Raw genomic sequence first — 23,945 nt, 5'->3', positions numbered from 1 at the left:
TAAAGCATTATAATTGAATATAAAGCCTATATAGTGAATATTTGGGCTTTCATTCAGTGTGAAGATTGAGTCCTTTCAATGGTTTTTAAACACCCCGTTGCTCTGCAGCTACACCTGCCCAACTGGAATAGCAGAGGTAAAGCTAGTCAGCATTCCTCCTTGCTCCATTGTTATTCCTGCTGGAAAGAGGCAGAACTTCTTGCAGTGGTTTCCTTTGAGTGGTGCTTATTCACAGCAAGTCACAGTGGGAGTGGGTGGGAGGCAGAGTTCATTCATTTTTGTAGCATAACATCGAGCAGATTGTGTTTGGACTAGATATTTGTTGTTTTATGTTTCTTTGCTTTATATTGGAGAAGGGCCTGCAACAAAACTTTGATCCAAGGTACAAATCCACAGCCAAGATTTGAACTAAGCCTACAAAACTTTCTCCAGAATGGGCTGAAGCCCAGCAGGCTGACTCTGGGAGCATCTTGTTCTTCACGTTGCTGATCATTTGATTCAGGTCTGTTTCTGTTTATTTATTTGACCATTAGCCCACAAATAAAACTTGGAGGCTCCGTGATCGAGTCCAACAATTTGTTGAGAGTAACTCAGAGTAATTCCACCTCCAGCAAAATGAAGTTTCATTGATGCCATGCTGCAGCTGTCAGGGCAGGGCTCAAAACCAGATGGACAAAAAGAGATGCAGAGTTGGAGGAAAGAGATGAGGAGAGGTTATAAACTGGGCATAATTTCTGATCTTGAACTCAGAATTATCCACATCCCCTGGTTTAATGAGTTTATCAATAATTGCAGAGCAGCAGAACAGTTGAAGTGGGAGAAGTGGCTTTAATCCTGCAGTGAAATGCCATGGCTTTGGCAGGGCTGTGGAAGGTCTCAGTTTTAGATGGATGTTTGCACCAATTCTTGGGAACTCAGTCCAGGATGCATCCTGATAAAACAGCACTCCTTCATTTTCAGGAGAACAAATACAGATCTGAGTTTGGCTACAACTCCTATGCCTTAAAAAAATCCTACATATTTCTCTTTGGGAGCTGGTGTGAAGGAGCAGAGCCAGATGTGCTGCTGCCCTGAAATGTGGATGAAAAATTAAACTTTACAATTTCAATAGAGATTTGTAGGGAATGGTTATGTTTATTTATAGTGCTGTGGATGTATGTAGGGACTTCTTGCTTTTTAATGGACATGTGTACCTCTGAGAACTCTTACTAATTTCTATATGCATAGAATTTTACAATAGGTTAATGCATATTTATTTAGTTGATTTTACATTATATTTATAGCTAGTTGTACTTAGTTTTTGTTAGAAAGTATAGAAAGAACCCTTGGGTTACTTTGTCTTGTTTGTTTTAAGGTTTGAGGAGTCTTTTTTATTTTTTATCTTTTAATGTGGAAATTTGTAGTATTTTTTTTTTAGCTGGGGTAGTTTTGCTAGGGTTGTATATCAACTAGACTAAACAGCATATTCAGCAAGCTTAAAGTGGCACATTTGACCTACATTTAAACGGATTTTTACTCTGTTCAATTTTACTCTATTTCAGCCCAGAGCAGTGGTGGCCTGTGAAGAGCCCACACCTCAGTCCCCACACAGCCCTGCACTGCCAAAGCCTGGGAGGTCACAGGAACAGCACAGGAAAAGCACAAGGACCTTAAAACCATCTTGTTTTATCCCCTGCCACGGGCAGGGACACCTTCACCAAGTTGCTCCAAGCCCCATCACACCTAATCTTGAATATTGCCAGGGATGGGGCAGCCACAGATTCTCTGGACAACCTGTGCCAGGGCCTCAAAACCAAATTTTTTCCCCCTAATATCCAATCTAAACCTTCTGTCTGTCAGTGTGATGCCATCCCCCCCTTGTCCTGTCACTCCAGGTCAACCCAAAGATTTGGGATTGGGATTCTCCCAGCCTTTCCTCACAGCAGAGCTGCTCCATCCCTTTGATCATCTGGACTCGTTCCAACAGGTCCATGTCCTCCCTGTGCTGGAGCTCCTAAAGCCCCAAAGTTTTTCACTAATTCCCTAATGTGCAATATTTTCCACTGATTTTTCATTAATTCCCTAATGTGCAATATTTTTCACTAATTTTTTACTAATTTTTCACTAATTCCCTGATGTGCAATATTTTTCACTAATTTTTCACTAATTCCCTGATGTGCAATATTTTTCACTAATTTTTCACTAATTTTTCACTAATTCCCTGATGTGCAATATTTTTCACTAATTTTTCACTAATTTTTCACTAATTCCCTAATGTGCAATAGCCACAAGAGGAAATCTCCTGCATCTGCCTGCAGTGTGTGCTTTCACAAATGCTGAGTCAAGGCAACGTGCTGTAACTACAGGAGAAACAAGTTTTATCTGTGTGTGGGGAGGGCATGACTTAGAGGACGCACTGAATTGCACAAAATTTTGTGGGAAAAAAAGTTTCACAATTGTTTGTTTACATTTTGACTCCTCCTGTAGCGTAAACAACATTGTCGTATAGTTAATTACCGTGGTAATTAAGATTATTCATATTGTCCCTTAACTTTGCTCTCTCATTCTGTTTTCTGCAAGGCCATCAACCTTGCCAGGGCTGCTGAAATTACAAACAGCAGTGGGTGTCAACCACAGAGGGGAAAAAAAAGGCAAAAAAAAGCACTGAACATATTGCAACACTGCATTTGGCACAAGATAAAGACAGAGGTGCCAAGGTTTAGCCTTTTTATTTTCACAGAATTAAGTCAGAAATAAACAGGTGCAATCTCCTAACCAGAGGCAAATCCACTCCAGATAAAGTCTCATGATTTCTCTTTATGTGTAAGGATGTTTTATAGACAAAACCAGCTCAGAATTAGGAAGCAAATATATGCAGTCCAAACAGTATTCCAGCAGAAAAAAGTTGCCAAGAGAGAAGGAAGAGTAAGAAAACCTTAAAAACATATAAGAAAAGACTTTTCAGCTGCAAGACTAAGGTGGGATTAAGCTTTTCTAAGGCACTAATTTTACTTGATTGGGAAGTAGGTTCGGACTAATTTCTCAAGACAAAACCAGTTTTCTCCAGAGCTAATCAAGTGTGTGTGGGTGAAAAGGTCCTCCTTTTTTTTTTAATTTTTAAATTTTATTTTGTTATAATATTATATCACACAGGAGCTTTCAAACCAGCAGCTAAGGTTTAATTTGTGACCCAGCACCAATGCAGAGCCCCGAGTAGCTGCTCCTGTGATGCTGTACTGGGTCATCCCTTCCCTTGGCACCAATCCCCCTACTGCACGTTGAGGGAGTACCAGCATCAGCCACACGAGAGAAAAAAAAAGCAAGAAATAAGAATGTTAAAACTATAAAACTATCCAGCTAAATTGCAAAGTTGCTCAACTCAAAAAAAAAAAAAAAAAAAAAAAAAAATCACACTGCGTAAGGCTAAAAAAATAATTTAATTACATGATGTTTTGGGTGTTTTTTAATGCACTCAAGAGTCACTAAAATAGCTGTGCCTCCCAAAATCAAGGCCCGCTGGGTACATAGCGTTGGCACGGCTCTCACTGGGCTGTACTGGGAGCTGCGAGCTGGGAATGCCATCTGCTGGCAGAGCCGGCCGGGGCAGCGGCACTAAATCGAGTTTGTAGCTTCTCTCATTCACTTCCACACGCGCTACTGCAGGAAATGAAACGGCTCGGACAGGGAGCGCCGCTGCCGCACCTGCAGAGACAATTATCTAATCCAGGAGCAATTAAATGGTGCATAATGAAGTGCCAGGTCTGCGCGCCTGGGGAGGGACAGGGAATGGTTCTGCTGCCAGGTGCCAACACAGCTATGAAAACACAGGTCAGGCACTTCAAACATGCAAATCCTCTTTTAAAAGTCTTTTGTATCAGGCACTTACCTATAACATGGTGGCAAACCAAGGTATTTACATTTTACCACATAAAGCAGAGAATGAAGTTCCGTGAGATAAGGATTTGACAGGTAAGAATAAAACTTTTGGGAAAAAAATTACTCGTAGGATCAGAGAGTAGTTTGTGTTGGAAGAGATATTAGAGCCCATCTCATTCTCAATGGGACACCTTCCACATTCCCAGGTTGCTCCAAGACCTGTCCAGCCTGGCCTTGGACACTTCCAGGGATCCAGGGGTCTCTCCACCCTCCCAAGAAAGTTTCATCTCAGTGTCTCACCCAAACCTGCCCTCCTTGTAGGAGATCAAGTGCTGAAATAACATCCCTTGTTTCTTTTTGCCAGTGCAGCTACACAGGCACCCAGAGTGTAACAATGAGTGGTGACACTGAGGGCCGCAGGCCCCTGAACACAAAGTTTGGCCCTTTTCCCTGTGAAACAAAACTCCCCAGGCCAGGCTCCTGATGGGATTCTGCAGGGTGCACTTGGGACTGTCAGGGCACCTCAAGTTCGAGATGGTGGCAGGTTGGGTCTGGAACACATCCTGCACTGTTTGGTGTGGCAAACACATTTCTCTGCCTCTCAGGATATTTCATAGAGGTGCACAGAGAGAAATGAAAGAGAAAACAATTTCTATTTCTGCTCCTTGTTTTTCCTATGTGGAATGTGTTTGGAGAATTGTTTGCTTGGTTGGATTCTGGTGAGGATTGCTTGAGCCTGGTGGCCAATCCAACCCACCTGGGGCTGGGCTCTCAGAGAGGGTCACAAGTTGTGTGAGAGAGTCAGAGAAACTAGTATGTAGTTTTAGTATCCTCCTTTTGTATAGTATATTAATGTATTTTAGCATAGTTATAATAAAGAAATCATTCAGCCTTCTGAATTGAGTCAGACATTGTAATTTCTTCCCATTGGGTTTGCCTGCATTTACAATAGTTTGGAATTTCAGGAGGTGGCTACTCACTCAGGGCCACAGGCCCCTGAACACAAACACCGGCCCTTTTCCTTGTGAAACAAAACTCACATTGTGGTATTCACATGCCTCTGAACAGAGGGAGACTTGGCTTTCTCAGGATTTCTCCTAGAGAAGCTGAGAAAAGAGAATCAAACCAATTCTTATCTCATTCTCTGCTCCCATTTGTGCCCATGTGGAATGTGGTATGGACATTGTTTACCCGAGGTGATTGCTTGACTGGATTCTGGTGATGCTGTTTGGATTCATTGAGCAGTTGGATCCACGTGTGTGGTGGGACTCTGAGGAGAGAGTCAGGGGTTTTCTAGTCAGTTAGTTATTTTTAGTGTAGTATAGTGTAATATAGTATAATAATTAATTAGCCTTCTGAAATCATTGGAGTTGAGGCATCATTCTTCCCAGGACTCGGGGATCCCAGTACCAGTATCACCACACTCCAGGTTCCTGATGTGTTTGCAGGATGAGCTTGGGACTGTCAAGGAAGCTCAAATTCGAAGTGGTGGCAGGTTTTTTATGGGCTCCATCCTGCACAACTCGGAATTTCAGGAAGCAGCCAACCACTCAGGGCTGCAGGGCCCTGAACACAAACACCAGCCCTGCTCCCTGGGAAAGAAAACTCCCCAGCCTGGGTCCCTGATGTCAGGTTCAGAGTGTGCTCAGGACTGTCAGGGCAGCAAAGTTCAGGTTGGGTCTGGGTTACATCCTGTGCCTTTCAGAATTTCAGGAGGTGGCCATGAAAAGGAGTGGAAGGGAATTTTGTTTTCTGATCACCAATTTTATTGTGCATGGGTGGATTTTATTGAGAACAGGAAAGTGAAAATTTTTTCAGAATTTGGTAAATAAATCAGGAATATCAGTACTTTTTGCATTTATAAAGTTCTGCTTCACTTATTCAGGCCTCACATTATAAGAGGTGAGCATACTCTGAGATTAGAGGCTACTACCTGGTGTAGATCAAACTGAAAAGAATCAAGCAAAGTACAGCTGAGTCAAAGAGGACTTTCTGCCCTTTATTACCTTCTGGACAAGCATGGCTGATGCCCCATCATCAGAACAGTCAAACTGCAACAAAATAGGAGAAAAACATAGTTCTGGTCCACAAGATCCAAATTCCAAGAGGAAAACAAAGCTATGGAGAGTCACATTTTACAGGCATAATTAGAGCAAACACTTGGAAAAATAAAGTCAGCAGAAAGTGATTTGTCAACCAGTTACAGTTTTAATATAAAAAGTTCTAGTCCAGTCATAAGCTCAATTGTTCAAATGAAAATGAGTAGTGGAACTGAAATTTGAACAAGATGATTCTATTTCAACATCAAGTTTTTTGGGTGACAAACAGAGTCAGAATACACTTGTCCACACCCATGGATGCCAAAAACTGGGTGTGTGGTTGTTGCCAAACACCGCCAGACATTAGATTTCCTGAGGCATATCTTCTGTGATGTCACAGCAGCTGCAGCCTGGGGGGAGTTTAGCTGATTTTTGGCTAATTGTACACCCAGGTGTATCTATGTACAGACTACAAGGATTCAGTGAGGACAGTGACTGAAATTCCTTCTCACTCTTTGTGGACACTCCTGGACTCTCCCACCAGTGGAGAATTGTGCACACAGTGTATTATCACATCACATCTGCAGACATAGATATTTAGAGTTTGATGCTGTAAGTTTAGCACCTCTTAGGAGCACTAAATTCAACCTAAAACACCCTAAAAGTTGTGTAAAGAAAATACTGATAACCGTCACAATTTTCCTGACAAAAAAAAACCTCACCAAAACCTAAAGTAACTATGTACACCCATGCCAATTGTAGCTTCTCAGAAAAAAATGAAATGGCATGTAAAAAAAATAACACCTTTAAGAATAACATTGCAAACTGTTATTCATTCTGCCAGGAAGATACAGTAATAGCTGCTTACAAACAGAAAAGACTGAGAAAGAAAACATCCCTCCTTAGGGCAAATGAAGTTAAACAATTCTAGCAAACTACAGCAAAAAGGGGAAGTATTTGCCCTAAATTAACACAAAAGGCAAGCTGGAAGAAAGATGGCAACTGTATTTTTGTCGGCCTCTTACACAGTAACTTCCAGGTAGAGTTTGGAGTATATTACTATTATCTGGAAAAATAATCATAAGCACCCAATCTTCCTACCAAATTACATTACCTCTAGAAGTGTTTTGGTCTTTGAATCCCTAATCTAAGGCTTCATACCTACATATGACAACTGGGAACATGTTTGATGAACAGAAATTTGAAAAAGCAAATATTGGTCAGCTGGCAGAGGGTTTCCAGGCTCTGGGGTGTCCCAAGGTTGGAACTTTTTCATCTGCATTTTGACTGACTGGAGCCAGCAATCTTGCTTCCAGAGATTCTCCCACAGGCATTTACTGCTGTCATCTCTTGTTCTCAGTTAACTTAAGTCTTTAACAAATCCCATTTTTGTTTCCACACCTTTCACTTGAAGCTGTTCTGTCAGATTAATTCCTTTGAAACCATGCACAAAAAAACTAACCGTATTTTTTTTACTTCAGATAATTTCAACTCATATTCTTCAATTTTTTTTTTTAAGTTAACAGAGCTATGAATGAGTTAAGGCACCCAAATGCCCAGAAAAAAAAATAAATACCTTGGGCTAAATACAATGAAGTGTTCAGCAGTCATTTAATTGCACAATCATCTCCCTAATTTGTAGCATAATGCTGCCAATGTCTTTAGGGATGCTAAAATACAAATACTAGAAACTCTGTGACTGTAATGGACAAGGCATCAACAAGACATTCCCAAGGTTCATTCTGGATTCCTGGCTCCTCAATATAACTGCTACTCCTAATGTAATTCAGCATTTAGCAGCAAGATCAGCATGTTCTAAGAATGAAATAAATATCCACACAATCAATACTAATGGTTCAAAAGCTCAAACACATTATTGAAATCAATAAATTTCCAATCTTCTGTCAATCCAAGATTGCAGAAACGAGACCCTTGGCAACAACATTCACAGCTCTCAGGACCACAGAAGCTTCTGCAAATGAATTCTAGGCCTGAAGGTTTGTTGTCTGTGGTGCCTGTGAGGTGTTTTACTGTGTTCGGAGCTGGTAGTCTGTAAAGGGGAAAAAAAACAACAAAAACCCAATTTTAGTTATTTTTCAAAGGAGTAAAGAGAGCAGCAAGCTGGGATAAAGTGATAAAATCTGCACATTCTTGTATTTATATTAATAAGTAATGTGCAAATATTAATAAAACTCTGAGAGGGGGAATAGCCTTCAACTGAAGGAGGGAAGGGTTAAATTTATTAGGAATAAATTCTTTCCTGTGTGGGGGCGAGGTCCTGGCACAGGTGCCCAGAGCAGCTGTGGCTGCCCCTGGATCCCTGGCAGTGCCCAAGGCCAGGCTGGGCAGGGCTTGGAGCAGCTGGGACAGTGAAGGTGTCCCTGGCCAATGGCAGGGGTGGAACAAGATGAGCTTTAAGATCCCTTCCCACCCAAACCAGTCTGGGATTCAACAATTCTATAAAATAAACTCAAATCTTTGCTTAGAATGGCCGTGAGAAGCAAGGCAATTGTGAGCAGTCATGCTTAAATGCCAGAAAAAAGATTACTTAGAAAAACAGAAACAAAAGTGAAAAACTAACTAAACAAAAAAAGCTCCAAAATGACAACAATACTACCACAGCAACAAAAAAAACCCAACAAAACCAAACCTCACCATTTTTGCTTGCTAAAAATCTAGTATTTTGTACTAGACAGTGTCTTCTACATTTTAAAGCTGGCAGAATGATATGTGTGAGCATACTGCTAATGATGTATTTTTTTTTTAATGTACCAAATTCCAGCTCAATTAGAAAATGTTTGAACAGCATTACCACTCTACCCCATTGGGTCTTTCATTACTACACCAAAAAGGGAACTGGAAAAGAAATAGTGTAGTTTAATTTACTGTGTATCTAAACCAGATAGTTTCATACTCAAAATAGGAGCTGCAATTTTTAGGTTTATTCTGGAGAAACAAAATATTCCCTTCCTCTCACCTCCATTCTGGGTGATGTACCGGACCCAGGGCAAGGCCTGGTAGCCACTCTTCTCAATTATCTTTAAGTAACGAACCTGGAGAGAAAGATCTGTAAGATATAAAGCCTCCCCTGCTGACAAAGCAGCATTTAGCAAAAAACCCAACCCTTTTATGGGTAAAAATCTGTCTTGTGGATAAAACTGAACAGGAATTACCAAGATGAGAAACACCCCGCGTGTTACAGGGCAGCGTTTATCTGTTTTCTGTTTTCAGTCACTGACCTGGATTCCTGAAGTGGTGAAATAGGGAATCTCAAACTTTACACTGATGGGAGGTTTTCCTTCCTTGTCTTCAGCTTCAACACTTGGTAGTCCAAAGTGAGCTCTCATCAGGTATTCTTTTCCACCCTATCCAAAAGGGACAATTTTTTTTTCTTGAAACAAAAGAAATAATAAAAAACTTGCAATGATACAAGTAGCTTTCTTAACATCAAACTGCTGAACTCCACTATGTATTGCAGCTCTTCTCCAGGGCCTCAAAGTGACATGTATTTTTATTTTAAAAGTCCTCTTTTTTTAAAAAAAAAATGCAGATCCAGCCTGAGGCATAACTGATTTTTTTCCAGCCTCATAAATTCAGATTAAATAGTGACACACAGCTGCACTATCACACCATTAGCACTGGACAGAGCTCATGCTCATGGAACCACCCAAGAAGTAGAGCCTGACCAAACTCTAACAGCTGCTGCTAAAGCCAGGCCAAGGATTACACCACCCAGAGACATCACTCAAAAATTTGCTCTCTGCCTGGGTTCTCAAAAAATATCCAAGTGAAACAAATATAAACGACATCTATTAGCAAGTTCCAATCTCTCAGCCATGGAAAAAGAGGAAGAGGCCACTGCTACTTGTCTGATACTGACAGGATTTGCTTTAGGCAGAGTCTAAACATGAAGGAAGTATTAGTGTTAAGTAATTATTACACTCTTTGGTGGTAAGAGTAAGAAACAACACTTACTGGAAAAGATTTAATGGACCAGACAATTTCACTGTTCTCTGGAACCCATTTGACACTTCCAACAGTGGTTTTAAACTTTGGCGAATCGGCATCATTTGGAACTGGGATGTGAATCTCCACATTGTTGGCAGTTGATCTACGCTTAAATTGACTCTTTGCCTAAAGAAGAAAAACAAGAAAGCAGAAAAGCAGGGTCTAAGTATTTCCATGATGCTGGTGAGCTCAGAGAGCTGTGAGACACACAGCTCCTTCCATCCCAACTTATATCCTGGGAACCAGAACTGAGATCATAACTGACAAATGAAGTCTTCAAAGGTATCTAAGTCCCACAGAAATCCTGAATATTTGCACAAAAATGCATATACTGCTCATCAAGCTTTGAAAACAAACAAAAGAAGACTAAAATTAGTCATTATTTAAGGATGTCTGACCTTGATCATGTACTCGATGCGGCTGTGGGAATGTTTCTCAATCACAGACTCAATCCAGATCAGGGGCTTTACCTGATGGTAAAAAAACACATCACAGCTCTGAGTTTTACTCTGACAGAGTCACTAAAATGTTGCTTTCCCTTAAAACTACACTCAGTATGTGAACCACACAGAAAATGCAGCCTGGGGTGTTCAAAATGACAGAACTGTGGTTTTTAGGAAATAATTATACAAATGAGCAAGCACTGATAGACCAATGAGCAAATGTACAAGAATTATAGGCTTAAAAATGTATGTCTCAGATTAATCCCTAATAACAAACACTTGCATTGGAAAATGTTTGATAGTTTTACATACTAGGGACTGAACTATTTCTTTGCTATATACCTTTTCTAGATGGAATTTTTTTACTTTTCTGAAACAAAGGCCACCTTTGTCACTGTGGCTGGCATACTCCAATAAAACAAAGTGACATAAATACTGCTGTAAACAAGTACAATGAATTGTTACACTGACATTATGTAGTTAGATTAAAAACAGTATTCCAGAAACAGTTTCAACAGCAGCTAAAACTATACAGACTTATTGCTAAGTTTAGTCTAAACCTTCTTATTCCTCCAGGAGTGAGCACCAAGTTTTGCTATTAACAGTTGATTCAAAAATCCATGTGCTGCCCATGTTTTAAGAAAAAAAAAAAAGAAGGGAAAGATATTGTGGCTACAATTGAAACCATTCTCATATTAAAAGGCAAACATCCAGACTCACGTGGGTATTGAGGCGATATGACATGAGCTCAAACTCTCCATCAGGTGGAATGAAGGAGATTGTCCTGTCGTTTTCGAAGCGAGAGAGACGAACACACTGGTGGAACTTCACATCTTCCAGCTCCACTGATTTACTTTTCCCACCTAGCAGGAAACACACAGGTCACACAAAGCATGGCCCAAATCTCACTGCAGCACAGCTGCTGCCTGCTGACATTCCTTCCTTTTAGCCAACTTTCTAGGATCAGGGCAGTGACCATCCCCCTGTGCTGGCACTGCTGAGGCACCTCCAATCGTGCCATCAGTTTTGGACTCCTCACAACAAGGAAAACATTGAGGGGTTGAAGTGTGTCCAGAAAGGAAACAGAGCTGAGGAGCACAAGGAGCAGCTGAGGGAGTTGGGGGGACTCAGCCTGGAGAAAAGATCTCCACAACTCCCTGCCAGGAGGATGGAGCCACGTGGGGTCAGGCTGTGCTCCCAGGCAACACAGGATGGGACAAGAGGAAATGGCCTCAAGTTGTGCCACTGGAGGTTTAGGTTCTATTCTGGGAAAATTTCTTCACTGAAAAGATGGTCATGCATTGGGACAGGCTGCCCAGGGCACTGGGGGGTCACCAGCCCTGGAAGTGTTTAGGAGGCCTGTGGATGTGGCACCTGGGGACATGGCTTAGTGGTGAACACGGTGGTGCAGCTCAGCAGTTGGACCTCATGGTTTTAGAGGGCTTTTCCAGCCTTCATGATTCTGTGATTACCATGCTACCCAGGCATCCCAAAACTCCAGAGAGCATCTGTGGTGACTGTCATGCTAGTGCAACACTCACGGCCTGTGTTATCAAAGAGAACTTTGTCATTCAACCCAAGGCGCAGCTCTGGCATTCCTGAGAGGAAAACTCTCATTTTAATGGATCCAACTATCTCACTCCGTAACACATTCCCGTTGGCACTGACCTGAACAGAGATGAAGAGGGAGGTAAGACATCTCTGATGTGGTATGTTGTGACATCAAGAAACACTCACACCCTATCCCCATGCCCTGGGCTTTCTTGGATGTGTTTCTTATCAGGAATTAATCCAGTAGAGAGGATCAAAGAACATATCCAAAAATCAGCAATACACACAATTAAAGCATTGTTTGTACTGGATTTCCTTAATGATTATGTTACTTAATTATTATTACATTACTTAATTAATGATTACATGGGAACTTAATGATAACATTGCTTTGAGTGTCACAGCACACCATCCACAATCAGACTTTTTGTTGCAGGTTCTCATACAAAAAGCCCTTTTTAACACTTTTTACTACAATTCTTACATAAAAGTTGAAGTCCAAGGTACCCACCAAAAGGTTAACAGACTCTATGACATCCAGGAACACCTCGTTTTTCCTGTATTTTATCCCTTCTGATCTCCATGAAACAGCATTTGTAACAGTGGCAGGTGGGCGTGGGGCTCCAGTTTCAAGTTTGTGGCCTTCCTGAGTGATGTACCTTCACAACCAGAAAATTGGCACAGAAAAAAAATAAAATTAATACTTTTGATAATTAGAACACACCCAAACATTTATTTGCCTATGGGAAAAGGCTCAAAACATTCCAAGGGCTTTGTCACTGTTGAGTGATACTTACTCTTGTAAAATTTTACTATCAGTGGTTTGTGGATAACCGAAATCCATAAGCTCATCTAACAACTCATAAATAATAACAAAATTATCCCTAATGCTCTCTTCTTCCAACTCCTTGAAATATTCAGAAAAAACCTGAAATGCAACAAGAGGAGGGGGAGGGAGAAGGCCATTAACTGAGGCAGCACAGCACACACAGAAGGTATTCCTGCATCTAAAATAATAATCCTGTAAAGTTCCAACCCCAACCCCATACTTCCCAAACAGCATTCTGCTCAGATCAGCCCCAGGAAAGCCAACACAATTAAAACAGATACAGAGAATCATAGAAGAAACTATTATGAAAAAATATCTTTCTGGATATGAAGCAAGCACAGGATCTGTATGAGGCATGACAACACATGCACCAGTTCACAATCTCCTCCAGGTGCTCAGGTCTTGTGTAACTACTTAGAGCACTCTGCCCACACAGCTACAAAATATCAGTGCCCTTATTAGTGGTTAAGAAGATAGTTCAACAAAATAATCAAATATAAAGTAAAAACGCTATTGTTGAAGTTCTTAAAAAATGTGAAAGCTCTATGCCCTTCTATTTAGACAGAACATAAAGGTTACTTCTGAAATATACTCACCTGAACTACTTTATATAAAAATGAAAACACCAGTGATACACAAGCATTTTTCTTAGAAGTTGCAACAACTGATAAAGGATGTTCAGGAATATGCATTAAAAAAAAAACACTTACTAAATGCAGTTTAAAAAGCCTAATTTAAGGCACTTAGAGTTGCCTGGAAGAATTATGCATTAACTACTTAACAGCACTAATGATCTAAAGAGATATGAAGATAACATTCAGGAAGACATTAATTAGAGTAAAATTAGAACACTTTTCTGGACTTTATGCTGCTGGTATATATGACACTATGTAAAGCACAAAAAACCCCTTATTTAATATGACCAACTTTATTGAATATAGCCACTTTATACCACTTCACCCATACTTCAACTTGCATTCTGACATTAAAACCACAGCAGCAACCCTTGGCAGGTCAGCACATCTGCAGCACAAAGGATACGATACAGGTTGTTATGTTTAATCCACATGAAACGAACTCCTCCATGTGCTAAGATAGGAGAAAGCGTCCCCTCTTCTTCCTTTTCCATAAGGATTGGCATAAAATGTTCCACCTCTGACATGTCCACATCTCCACGGTAATTCCGACAGATCAGAACCTGTAAGCAACCAAATCCTTCTTTCTTCTCTTTCACAAGGACGTTACCATGCAAGCCACACAAATGCTGGAAAAAACCCTCTAAAATCATCCAGGTTCCCCCGAGCCTCTCTGCATAAAGCAACCAAATCCTTCTTTCTTCTCTTTCACAAGGACGTTACCATGCAAGCCACACAAATGCTGGATAAACCCCTCTAAAATCATCCAGCTTCCCTCAAGCCTCTCTGCATTTGTAAGTGCAAATCACAATGCTGAAACACTTTGCAAACACCAACATGTAATTGCAAAATCTATTAATATTTTCCAGACCTCTATTACTGCTCAGGCTCTAAGAATGGTTTTAGGATAGGAAAATGCACAATTCTTCTGAGCAAAGCAGCTAGGATACCGGCAGATGACAAGAAAAGGGTTTTAAAATCATGGGGATTTAGGGTTAAAAGGAAAATTAAGCTTAGTAGGCCCTGAAAAAATTAAATACCCTAGGTACATGAAGACTTGTACCTTGCTAGAACTGCACCTGTGTACCTAGTACATGATAAATGATATAATTGTTAGATGTGATGATTGCTTAGTAATTAATTACTGTTTAATTGTAAGAATAATCATGAGAAACTGTGGTCAGGGGCCTAAGGAAGATCACGAGAAACTCTTGTCAATGTATACAATAGAACAATATAAATTTAATAAGTTCCCATCCCCATTGTCAGTTTTCCATTCCCAGTTTTCCATCCCCATTCTCATGCCCACTCCCAGATTTCCATTCCTAATTTTCCATTCCCAGTTTCCCACTCCCAGTTTCAGTTTTCCATTCCAAATTTCCAATCCCCATTCCCATCCCCAGTTTTTATGTAAGTTATATAACGATAATAATATAAAATACGTTCAGCTCGAAAGCCATGTCGGAGTCAATTTGGGTCTGTACCCCTGATTCCCAAAGCTCTCAATAAAAGCACCTGCACATAGTCATATCCCGCGATGATGTGTGCTCCTGAACGCTAACACAGAGATTAATCACCCCGGGGATGCCGCCTCACCCAACATCTCTACCGGCGAGGGGCTGCCCACAACTCCCTGTCCCCGTTTACCGGCGAGGGGCTGCAGGCCACAACTCCCCCGTCCCCGCTGGGCTAAGCGGGGGCCGGCAGCCCGGGGAGCGGAACGCGGCCCCGCAGCCGTCCCAAGGCAGCGGAACCCGCAGCTCCGCGCCGGGCCTCACCTTCCCCTTCAGGTCCAGCACATAGACGGCGCTGGCCGACATCGCCCCGGCCGGGCCCGTCCCGCCCGCCGCTGCCGCTTCCGCTTCCGCAGGAAGTGACGCCGGCGCGGCGGAAGGACACCGCGGCAGCGCCGTTAAATAGTCCCGGCGCGCCGGTCCGCGGGCTGAGCTGGGCACGGACACACGGAGAGCGTAATTCGGGTTGAGAACATCCCGGTTTGGGAGTTCCGACATCGTGATACATCCCTCAGAGGGGGTAACAATCAAACTCCACACGCCCCATTTCATTCCATCCCAAAAAAGGGGTGGAAGCAGCGTTTTAATAAATTACATCGAATTTACAACTTGCAGCAGACCCCTCTGGAAGACAGAAATGATACTGTTGATACTCAAGATAGAAATGATAACTGTTTGCCACAATTACACACTCGAGAGACACGCTGATTATTTATTTCAGAGCTGCACAAGCCTCGATGCTCGGTGGGATCCCAGAAATCCAGCTATCAAAACTTGGACATCACTCAGAGCTTGTTGGCTGCTCTCTATTTTATGGATTAAACCTCCCTTCTTGCTGGTTAGGCTTGAAAGTATACAAAGATCAAATACCAAAGAATATCCTTTCCTAAAACAATTTTACATATTTCATGTTTTGCAACATGGCCTCTGACAGAACTTGATAGAAAGTAATTATACAATTCACATAACTTACAAGAGAAACTTAATGAGACTGTCAGACTCCACTTGAAAAAAGGAGTACTGTTAGAACTAACAAAATAAAAGGAATGTTTTCCATCTGGCTCACAGCAATTCGTTCTGGCCTTAATCTCACTATAAACACTAAAAAAAACCAGCCCTCTCCATCGACGTAAACCAGAGCTCCTCAGCCCACAGGAGACATTGCTGGATGTTTGGTTTTAAATAACAAGTCTATAAAATAAGACAGTATGAAGTCATAAAAGCTCAGAAGATGTATTAGACAATATAGAGAAAAGACAGATTTACATGGCAACCCTGCTTGATACAAACAAAACACAACTCCAGCTCCAGAGCCGTGAAAAGCAGCCCGGTCATTTAGTCCAGCTGACTTTGGGAATGTCGTAATGCTCAGTCAGAGTATCCAAGTGCCTGTTGAAGTCCTGGGGGAGGCAAAGAGAAAGAAAACAGGGTGCTGACATCACCAAGTTGAACCACAAGCCCCCCCTGCGTCCCGGCTTGTGTTTCACAAGGCGGAACAGTTCCTTCAGCCCAACAAAACACGCTGGCCTGATGGACTCGGGATGGTTTTGCTCACCTCCACTCGCTGCTTGTGGGTTTTCGACGCTTTCTTCAGGATCCGTTCCATTTGCTGTAGGAGACACATTAAGGCCGGTTACTCCCGGCACTCGCAGCCCCCTCAGCGGCCGCACCCCAGGGGTGACAGCGGCTTTTAAACCCTTACCCGCTTCTCCTGCATCTTCTCGTAGGCCACCTGCGCCGGGGTCCGCTTGTCCAGCCCGCGCTTCTTCTCCTCCTCCTGCTTCTTGCTGCTCACGATCTGCTCCAGCATCTGGGCCTTGTCTTTCGCCTTCTTCTTCTTCCTGCGGGAAGCGCCCGGTCAGAGCTCAGCCCCGGCGCTGTGTGTCCCCTCCTCGCTCACGGTTCTCCCGACCCCTCCTCACCGCTCCCCGTTCTCCCCCGGTTCCCCCCGGTTCCCCCCTCACCGCTTGCCGGCCCCCAGGGCCCCGCCGCTGCCCTTCAGCCGCAGCGGACCGCGCTGCACCGCCTCGTAGTCCGCCATGGCGGAACGGCCGCGCCCGCGCCCCCTGCCGGCACCGCCGCAACGGCACGGCCGGCGCCGGGAGCCGCGCGCGAGCCCCGCCCGGCTTCTCCGTGAGGGGACCGGGAACGAGCCCGCCCGGCTTCTCCGTGAGGGGACCGGGAACGAGCCCGCCCGGCTTCTCCGTGAGGGGGACCGGGAACGAGCCCGCCCGGCTTCTCCGTGTGGGGGACCGGGAACGAGCCCGCCCGGCTTCTCCGTGTGGGGGACCGGGAACGAGCCCGCCCGGCTTCTCCGTGAGGGGACCGGGAACGAGCCCGCCCGGCTTCTCCGTGAGGGGAACCGGGAACGAGCCCGCCCGGCTTCTCCGTGAGGGAAACCGGCCCGTCCGTGAGGGGAACTGAGGCGCCTTGCACCTCTGTGAGGGGAGCCAGGAACGAGCCCACCCGGCTTCTCCGTGAGGGGAACCGGTCTGTCCGTGAGGGGAACTGAGGCGCCTTGCACCTCCGTGAGGGGGACCGGGAACGAGCCCGCCCGGCTTCTCCGTGAGGGGAACCGGGAACGAGCCCCGCCGGGCTTCTCCGTGAGGGGAACCGGGAACGAGCCCGCCCGCCTTCTCCGTGAGGGGAACCGGGAACGAGCCCGCCCGGCTTCTCCGTGAGGGGGACCGGGAACGAGCCCCGCCGGGCTTCTCCGTGAGGGGAACCGGGAACGAGCCCGCCCGCCTTCTCCGTGAGGGGAATCGGGAACGAGCCCCGCCCGGCTTCTCCGTGAGGGAACCGGCCCGTCCGTGAGGGGAACCGAAGCGGCCATGAGGTGCCTTGCACCTCCGTGAGGGGACCGGCCTCTCAGTGAGGGGAACCGGGACGGCCATAAAGCCGCCTTGCATCTTCGTGAGGGGACCGGCCTCTCCGTGAGGGGAGCCGGGAACGAGCCCGCCCGGCTTCTCCGTGAGGGGAACCGGCACTGCCATGAGCTGCCTTGCATCTTCGTGAGGGGGACCGGGGACGACCCCTGCACGGTTTCTCCGTGAGGGGAACCGGGACTGCCATGAGCTGCCTTAGCACCTCCGTGAGGGGAACCGGTAACGAGCCCCGCCCGCCCCTCCGTGAGGGGAACCGAAGCGGACATTGAGCCGCCTTAGTACCTCCGTGAGGGGAGCGGGCAGTGAGCCCAGTCCGGGGGTATCTCTGTGAGGGGAACCGAAGCAGGACTTGCAAAATATGGAATATATCAAGATTATTTAAAAATAGAATGTTTTTTTGATGTAAACTCTTTCTATACGTTCAAACCTATTCAGCAAGAAAGGAGATGTAATGAATGGGAAGACAGCAGCTAGCAGCCCTTAGTCAACAACATATGGGAATTAACAAGCTTTAGGGATGTAGTAAATCAAAATGTTGATGTATGTGTGTGTATACATTGATAATTTGGCAAAGGATTCAAGGTCTGTATATCCTACAGCTGAACTAGCTGAACTATCTTCATTATAATACTTAAGATCATGCCTAAGGGTCAAAAAGACCTTGCCCAGGTGCAGACCCTTCCCCATTGCATGTGGAGAAGTTAGCTGGGGATTGTCTAACTTGTATGGAAATTACTAAATAATCTTAATAGAGAGGCTGACCTTGGAAAAAGACAATGAACTTCTGTAAATAATGGCGTGGAAAGTCCAGTGGGGTGTGTTGGATTTGTGGAAACCCACCAAGCATCCAGGCTTGTGCAAATAATATCTCTCTCAACTGTGTAATTATTGGCTTGTTGCACATCACATAATAAATCTGATTTTGAGGACAACAGGATGGAATTGCCTTGAGGAGAACACCTGGAGATCTAGGCTACACTAGGAGGGACCAGCCCCATCCCTCCCCACACTTCTTGTTGCACTCTGAACAGAACCATTCCAGATCGTTTTTGCTATGGGAAGATACCCTGAGGAGCAAGCCTGCCCCAGGAAGAGATCTTCCACCAGTCAGAGGGAACCAGTGACCCAGAAATAGAAACTTTACAGCTCCATGAAAAAGCAGCCTGTTCCAGTTCCTCCTTTTTTCCCCTTGTTTTTCATCTTTCATAGCATCACATTTCTGTTCACAGGTATGAACTATACACTCACACATCTTTTCAGTGCAAAGGCCGTGTATGAATCAGTATGGATGGATGTCATGCTAATCACCATTAATTAGTAGTAAGATACGTCAGCAGATGATGCAGAAGGAAGGGAGTGAGCGGAATTTATGGTTATTACCTCCAGTACAAGCTACCACCAGCATTAGTGTATTTTAACAATGTGCATTAAAGGAAAATACTGGCACAGGCTGCCCAGGACAGTGGTGAAGTCACCATCCCTGGAAGTGTTCAAAAAAAACATGTGGATGTGGCACCTGAGGACATGGAATATTGGTGATCTTGGCAGTGCTGCATTAATGATCTAAAAGGGCTTTTCCAAGGGCTTTTATAATTCTGACCCTATAAAATATGAGAAGGAAAGGAGGAGGGGCTACCAAATTTCCATCATTTGGTGTTAAATTTTAAAGGAGGAAAATGCTGCTAACACTTTTCAGTTTATTCACCATATCTGAAGGCATGAAAAAGCAGGGTCCACTGGGTCTTCTTGCAACTGAAGGGCACTAATGAGCAGCTATTACTTATTTGGCTAAATCCTGTAACCCGAGTCTTCGTGGTGCACACAGGAGACGGGTGAATGCTGCTGGATAAGAGCCTCAAGCAGCTAGACTAAAGATTTGATGAAATGCTCCTATTATGATACTTTGCAGCCTGTACAAGTTGGTTACCTGATCCTCTGCTGTACCTGAGCCTCATTGTTGCAGCTTTTAATAACTGAATATCCAGAGGACCTATAAAGGTGCCTTTGAGGAAAGAACTGACAGGAGTCAGTATTCCCTGCTCAAAATGGGCAACAAGCAAACCATTTTCACTCAGGAGCAACTGGATGCATACCAGGTATAAAGCAAACTAAATGGCTCTTTGGACAGGGCATTGAATAATGGCAAAGGTATTGTTGGGTTTTTAAAAACATCATCTTTTAAAAATTAATAAGTAGACATACTGAATTGCAGCAAAGATTTTAGTAACATAGTTTGGTTTTTATATCAAAAGGAAAGATTATAAAATATGCCTAAATGTATGCCATTAAGAATTTTTAAATGCTTACATGTACACTATAGTATAAATTCATTTAAGTCACTGCATGGGAAAAGTTTGGGTCGATGCATGCTAAAAACTGTCATTTTGTGTTATACCTTTTCTTACTTCATAGGACTGCACATTTTTCACAAGGAAAGAAATTCTCAGGTGAGTCTTCTGTATGCATGTTGTGAATAAAGGGCAGAGATTGCTGTAAAGGCAGGTTACATATGGAGTAAGGTATTTAAAAAATAATTTTTAAATGGATTTACTAAAATTTAAAGTGATACTTTGGGGCAATCTGAACATTTTTGTTGGCTTTTTTTAAATTTACAAACCCTATCCTTAACTGAGTCAGAATTCTAAATTTTGTATTAACGTACTAGTCCCTCTGTTTATTAGAAATAAATACAATTAATTACATCTTAGTGGCAGCGACATCCATATTTTTTTCACGTGGTTTTCCGACAGATGCTTCAAAGTGTGCTGTTATTCTCTGGAATACTTTGCTGGTTTATGAAAACTTTAATGATTGTGTCAAGTTTTCTTCATGTTTTCTTGTAAATGATTACACTGCTGCTCCAAGACATGTTTTTGCCGAGCCTCACTGAACTCCCTGTTTAATCTCTGGCCAAAGGATCTGAAAAAGGCAGGATCGGGTGGGACTGAGAGTCCTCTCTGAAAACATGAACTTATTCTCCTCTCACAGGGGTTTGGCTGCATGTCCTGTGTAAGCATTTTCACCTAACAGTTCTATAATGAAGCTCTGTATTTTTCACCAGTTACATGATGTTGCTTGTTCTAATAACAGTTGTTCCAACAAAAACATACTGTTACTTAGTGACCGATCTCCATCTGGTAATGGATGCAAAGAGTGCAAAACGAGGTGGAAAAGCAAACCACCTTGTTCTCAGAAATCCAAAGAGCCAACACGCTTTTCTCTCTGTCTCAGGTTGTTTCACAGGTACCGAGATCTGGCCCCACAGCTCGTTCCCCTTGACTACTCGGACAGACCCGCCGTGACACTCCCCTACGAGCTCATCGGCAGCATGCCAGAGCTCAAGGTACCCAGCACACGACTCGAGTGACACATTTCAGCTTCATCTACCCTTCTTGAATAATTCATCCAGGACTAATTGCTGGGAGGCTGCCATAAAATAAATTTGGGCTATCAAAGTAAAAAGTCTTTCTGGAAGCTTCTAGTAATTCCCAGAAAACACGCTGAAACAACACAAAGGTTAAATAGGGTGTGGCGGTGTGTGCTTCTGATACAGCATTAGACAAGAATTTAAAGGCAGAAGAGGGAGAAATTGCCAAAAAGGTGTTTCAACAAAAGTAATCTCACTCCACTTGCCTTGCCTGCACTGAAATCAATGTTAGTAAGTATTGTAAATGCAGGCGAACCCAGTGGGAATAAATGACAATGTCTGACTCAATTCAGAAGGCTGAATTATTTCTTTATTATAACTATGCTAAAATACATTAATATACTATACTAAAACTACATACTACTTTCTCTGACTCTAACTCTCACACAACTTGTGACTCTCTCTGAGAGTCCAGCCCCAGGTGGGTTGGATTGGCCACCAGGCTCAAGCAATCCTCACCAGAATCCAATCAAGCAAACAATTCTCCAAACACATTCCACATAGGAAAAACAAGGAGCAGAAATAGAAATTTTTTCTCTTTAATTTCTCTCTGTGCACCTCTATGAAATATCCTGAGAGGGAGAGAAATGTGCTTGCCACAAGTAAGGATGACCTTCCCTTGCTCCTGTGCTGTTTCCCAGGACAACCCATTCCGCCAGCGGATAGCAGAGGTGTTCTCAGAGCACGGCGATGGCAATATGACTTTGGATGATTTTCTGGACATGTTTTCTGTGCTAAGTGAAATGGCTCCACGAGACTTGAAAGCTTATTATGCTTTTAAAATTTATGGTGAGTGAGACATGCATAAAAGATAAGTGGGGAAGTCCTGCAGCTTCATGTATGGCTGCAAAATCCTCACTTTGTCAGCATAGAGATTTCTAGTTACCATTTCTTTTAATTCCACTTGAATGTTTTTCTCCCTTCTCTAAAAACTACTGGTTTTCTTTATCCTTTTGTCTCTAATTTATTTGGTATTAAGATTTACTACCAAATTTGCAACTTGAAATAACCTGCAGTTTTCAAAAGCTGATAATCATTAAGAAATAATTCTGTCTGAGGGACTGCTTGGAAAAGTACAGCACAGGGGATTTGGCTGCCCATGAATCTGCAGGGTGGATTTGGGAGGGGGAGGCAGGGAAGCAAACTGCAGGCTTTTTTACTCCAAGGACAAATGTAAAGATTTTTTTTTTAGATGTATATTTACAGTTACTTTCTTTATTATCAGCTAAAGACAATATTTCAAACCAACACAATTTTGCTGGAATGATTTAATGACTCCTAGGCTATTATGTTTAGCCATTAAACTACTTACAGTTGTTACCCTTTGAATGAAAAGAAGAAATTAAGAGATTTTTATTTTGTAATTGATTTCTTTTACAAATAGATAGAGGTAACTTCACTTCTGATTTGAGAATTCTACTGATAAAAATCCATCACAGCCTGGGAACCAAACCCCTCTATTGGGCCTTGGCAAACAACCATGTAAAATGCTGACTTTTGTTGCTTTGAATTAACTTTTGTCTCCTTTGTCAGACTTCAACAATGATGATTACATATGCAAATCAGATCTAGAGAAAACTGTTAACAAATTAACCCGGAATGAACTGACCCCAGAAGAAGTCAGCCTCGTGTGTGATAAGGTGATTTACGAGGCTGATGTGGACAATGATGGCAAGCTGTCCTTGGCAGAATTTCAGCATATGATTGTACGAGCTCCAGATTTCCTCAGGTAATATTTGCTTTTAATTTCTAACCCGAAATTCTCTTAAGTTCCTTGTCAGAAGGCTCTGAAGTGTGTGTTTACATCTCCTCAGCGTTTGCAGATCACCACTCTTCTGTGGCAGGTTCTAGTAGAGCTACCCACTGCAAACACTGCAAAAATAGATGCTTGAAAAAGACTGGAGGCTTCTTGACTTGCTTTTGAACTTCCAAAGTAATTTTTACATGACACAAGGTCCTTGTAACTTTAAAAGTTAGTATTAGCACTTAGGCTGCATTGATAAATGTATGAAATTTACTCACTCAGTGCTTAACATAGTGTTAATGTGGTTTCTGATGCACATCTTAAACAAACCAACACTCAAATCTTGCATTTATTTCATGTACTTCATCTTTGCAAATGCTTTGAAAAATAAAGTTTCCAGTTTATCACAGTAGTAAATCCTTTAAACAGTGATAAATAAGTGATCCTGACTTCCTTTTTTTAACAGCACTTTTCATATTCGAATCTGAATCTAGTCAACTGTAGGGACGGGCGTGCTTTCAGCAACTGTTACTACACCTGAGATTACCAGCCATGAGAGCACAAGCTGAGAGGGGCAAAGAGGACAACTGCTGGTAACTGAACCACTCAGAGAACTGTCTTTCATTTCTCTCTTTAAAAGGAACAATTCATTAAGCTCTTCATCAGGATTTCCCTGTAATTTAGCAAAATGTCTACTCCCCAGCCTCAGCTAGAGCAAACCTGGCCTGGACAGTCAGAAGGGAAGTATTTTTTTAAAGTTCAAATACCACCAGGAAGTAAAGAAACTTGTATCAAACTATAACCTCTAAAAATTCACCCAAAAATGCCTTAACCAGTAAAAAAATCCCTTTAGTTACAAAACCATGACTCCTCTGATTATTTATAGTCTTAATAAATGGTCCAATGAATCAATTCCCGAAGTATTCTCCCACAGTACAGGATGAAAAAGTACAATGAAAAAGTCAGCATAGTTTAGAAACAAGAGTCCACCCCAGGTCCTGTCCCTCTTCTCCAT

The 23,945-nt window shown here is 43.0% G+C and overlaps 3 protein-coding genes across 5 annotated transcripts; 1 reads left to right on the top strand and 2 right to left on the bottom strand.

The window, feature by feature from the left end:
- Window positions 1-5,833: 5,833 nt before the first annotated feature.
- Window positions 5,834-15,211, bottom strand: AP1M1 (adaptor related protein complex 1 subunit mu 1). Of its 2 annotated transcripts, none has more exons than XM_085562415.1 (12): window positions 14,876-15,211; window positions 13,767-13,923; window positions 13,322-13,389; window positions 12,694-12,824; window positions 12,408-12,555; window positions 11,887-12,013; window positions 11,066-11,208; window positions 10,301-10,372; window positions 9,870-10,028; window positions 9,134-9,259; window positions 8,872-8,947; window positions 5,834-7,944 (listed from the first exon to the last, which is right to left on the bottom strand). In XM_085562415.1, exons 2-12 carry the CDS (start codon window positions 13,885-13,887, stop codon window positions 7,922-7,924), a joined length of 1,194 nt encoding a protein of 397 aa, XP_085418541.1. In that variant the 5' UTR covers window positions 13,888-13,923; window positions 14,876-15,211; the 3' UTR covers window positions 5,834-7,921. The 2 variants fall into 2 exon arrangements, with proteins under 2 accessions (XP_085418541.1, XP_021395761.1); XM_021540086.3 differs by having other exon boundaries at window positions 15,139-15,211.
- Window positions 15,212-15,415: 204 nt separating this feature from the next.
- On the bottom strand, window positions 15,416-16,933 carry FAM32A (family with sequence similarity 32 member A). Its single transcript, XM_021540074.4, has 4 exons — window positions 16,839-16,933; window positions 16,577-16,715; window positions 16,430-16,483; window positions 15,416-16,274 (listed from the first exon to the last, which is right to left on the bottom strand). The coding sequence occupies exons 1-4, from the start codon at window positions 16,913-16,915 to the stop codon at window positions 16,206-16,208; spliced, it is 339 nt and encodes a 112-aa protein (XP_021395749.1). The 5' UTR covers window positions 16,916-16,933; the 3' UTR covers window positions 15,416-16,205.
- A 248-nt stretch (window positions 16,934-17,181) lies between these two features.
- Window positions 17,182-23,922, top strand: CIB3 (calcium and integrin binding family member 3). 2 transcript variants are annotated; one of them, XM_021540072.3, is made up of 6 exons: window positions 17,182-19,855; window positions 20,172-20,206; window positions 20,991-21,102; window positions 21,828-21,975; window positions 22,720-22,915; window positions 23,397-23,922. In XM_021540072.3, exons 1-6 carry the CDS (start codon window positions 19,805-19,807, stop codon window positions 23,416-23,418), a joined length of 564 nt encoding a protein of 187 aa, XP_021395747.1. In that variant the 5' UTR covers window positions 17,182-19,804; the 3' UTR covers window positions 23,419-23,922. The 2 variants fall into 2 exon arrangements, with proteins under 2 accessions (XP_021395747.1, XP_085418543.1); XM_085562417.1 differs by having other exon boundaries at window positions 17,185-21,102.
- Window positions 23,923-23,945: the final 23 nt, after the last annotated feature.

This window comes from Lonchura striata, chromosome 28, assembly GCF_050655825.1.
Source record: "Lonchura striata isolate lonStrDom1 chromosome 28, ASM5065582v1, whole genome shotgun sequence".
In the NCBI taxonomy this organism is placed as follows: domain Eukaryota; kingdom Metazoa; phylum Chordata; class Aves; order Passeriformes; family Estrildidae; genus Lonchura; species Lonchura striata.
Note: the sequence above shows the minus strand (reverse complement) of the source record. Positions and strands in the feature narration are given on the sequence as shown.

Bases quoted from the DNA above. Each gene is read 5' to 3' on its own strand.
- CIB3 (XM_085562417.1), top strand. From the start codon at position 20,797: ATGAAGCTCTGTATTTTTCACCAGTTACATGATGTTGCTTGTTCTAAT. The intron at 21,976-22,719 runs GTGAGTGAGACA...CTCCTTTGTCAG, and splicing joins TTATGCTTTTAAAATTTATG to ACTTCAACAATGATGATTAC. The intron at 22,916-23,396 runs GTAATATTTGCT...TTTTTTTAACAG, and splicing joins CGAGCTCCAGATTTCCTCAG to CACTTTTCATATTCGAATCT.
- AP1M1 (XM_021540086.3), bottom strand. From the start codon at position 15,180: ATGTCGGCCAGCGCCGTCTATGTGCTGGACCTGAAGGGGAAG. The intron at 12,825-13,321 runs GTGAGTATATTT...GTTGCATTTCAG, and splicing joins TTTTATATAAAGTAGTTCAG to GTTTTTTCTGAATATTTCAA. The intron at 10,029-10,300 runs GTCAGACATCCT...TTTCTTCTTTAG, and splicing joins GCATCGAGTACATGATCAAG to GCAAAGAGTCAATTTAAGCG.
- FAM32A (XM_021540074.4), bottom strand. From the start codon at position 16,915: ATGGCGGACTACGAGGCGGTGCAGCGCGGTCCGCTGCGGCTGAAGGGC. The intron at 16,484-16,576 runs GTAAGGGTTTAA...TGTCTCCTACAG, and splicing joins AGAAGATGCAGGAGAAGCGG to CAAATGGAACGGATCCTGAA. The intron at 16,275-16,429 runs GTGAGCAAAACC...TGCCTCCCCCAG, and splicing joins CCCACAAGCAGCGAGTGGAG to GACTTCAACAGGCACTTGGA.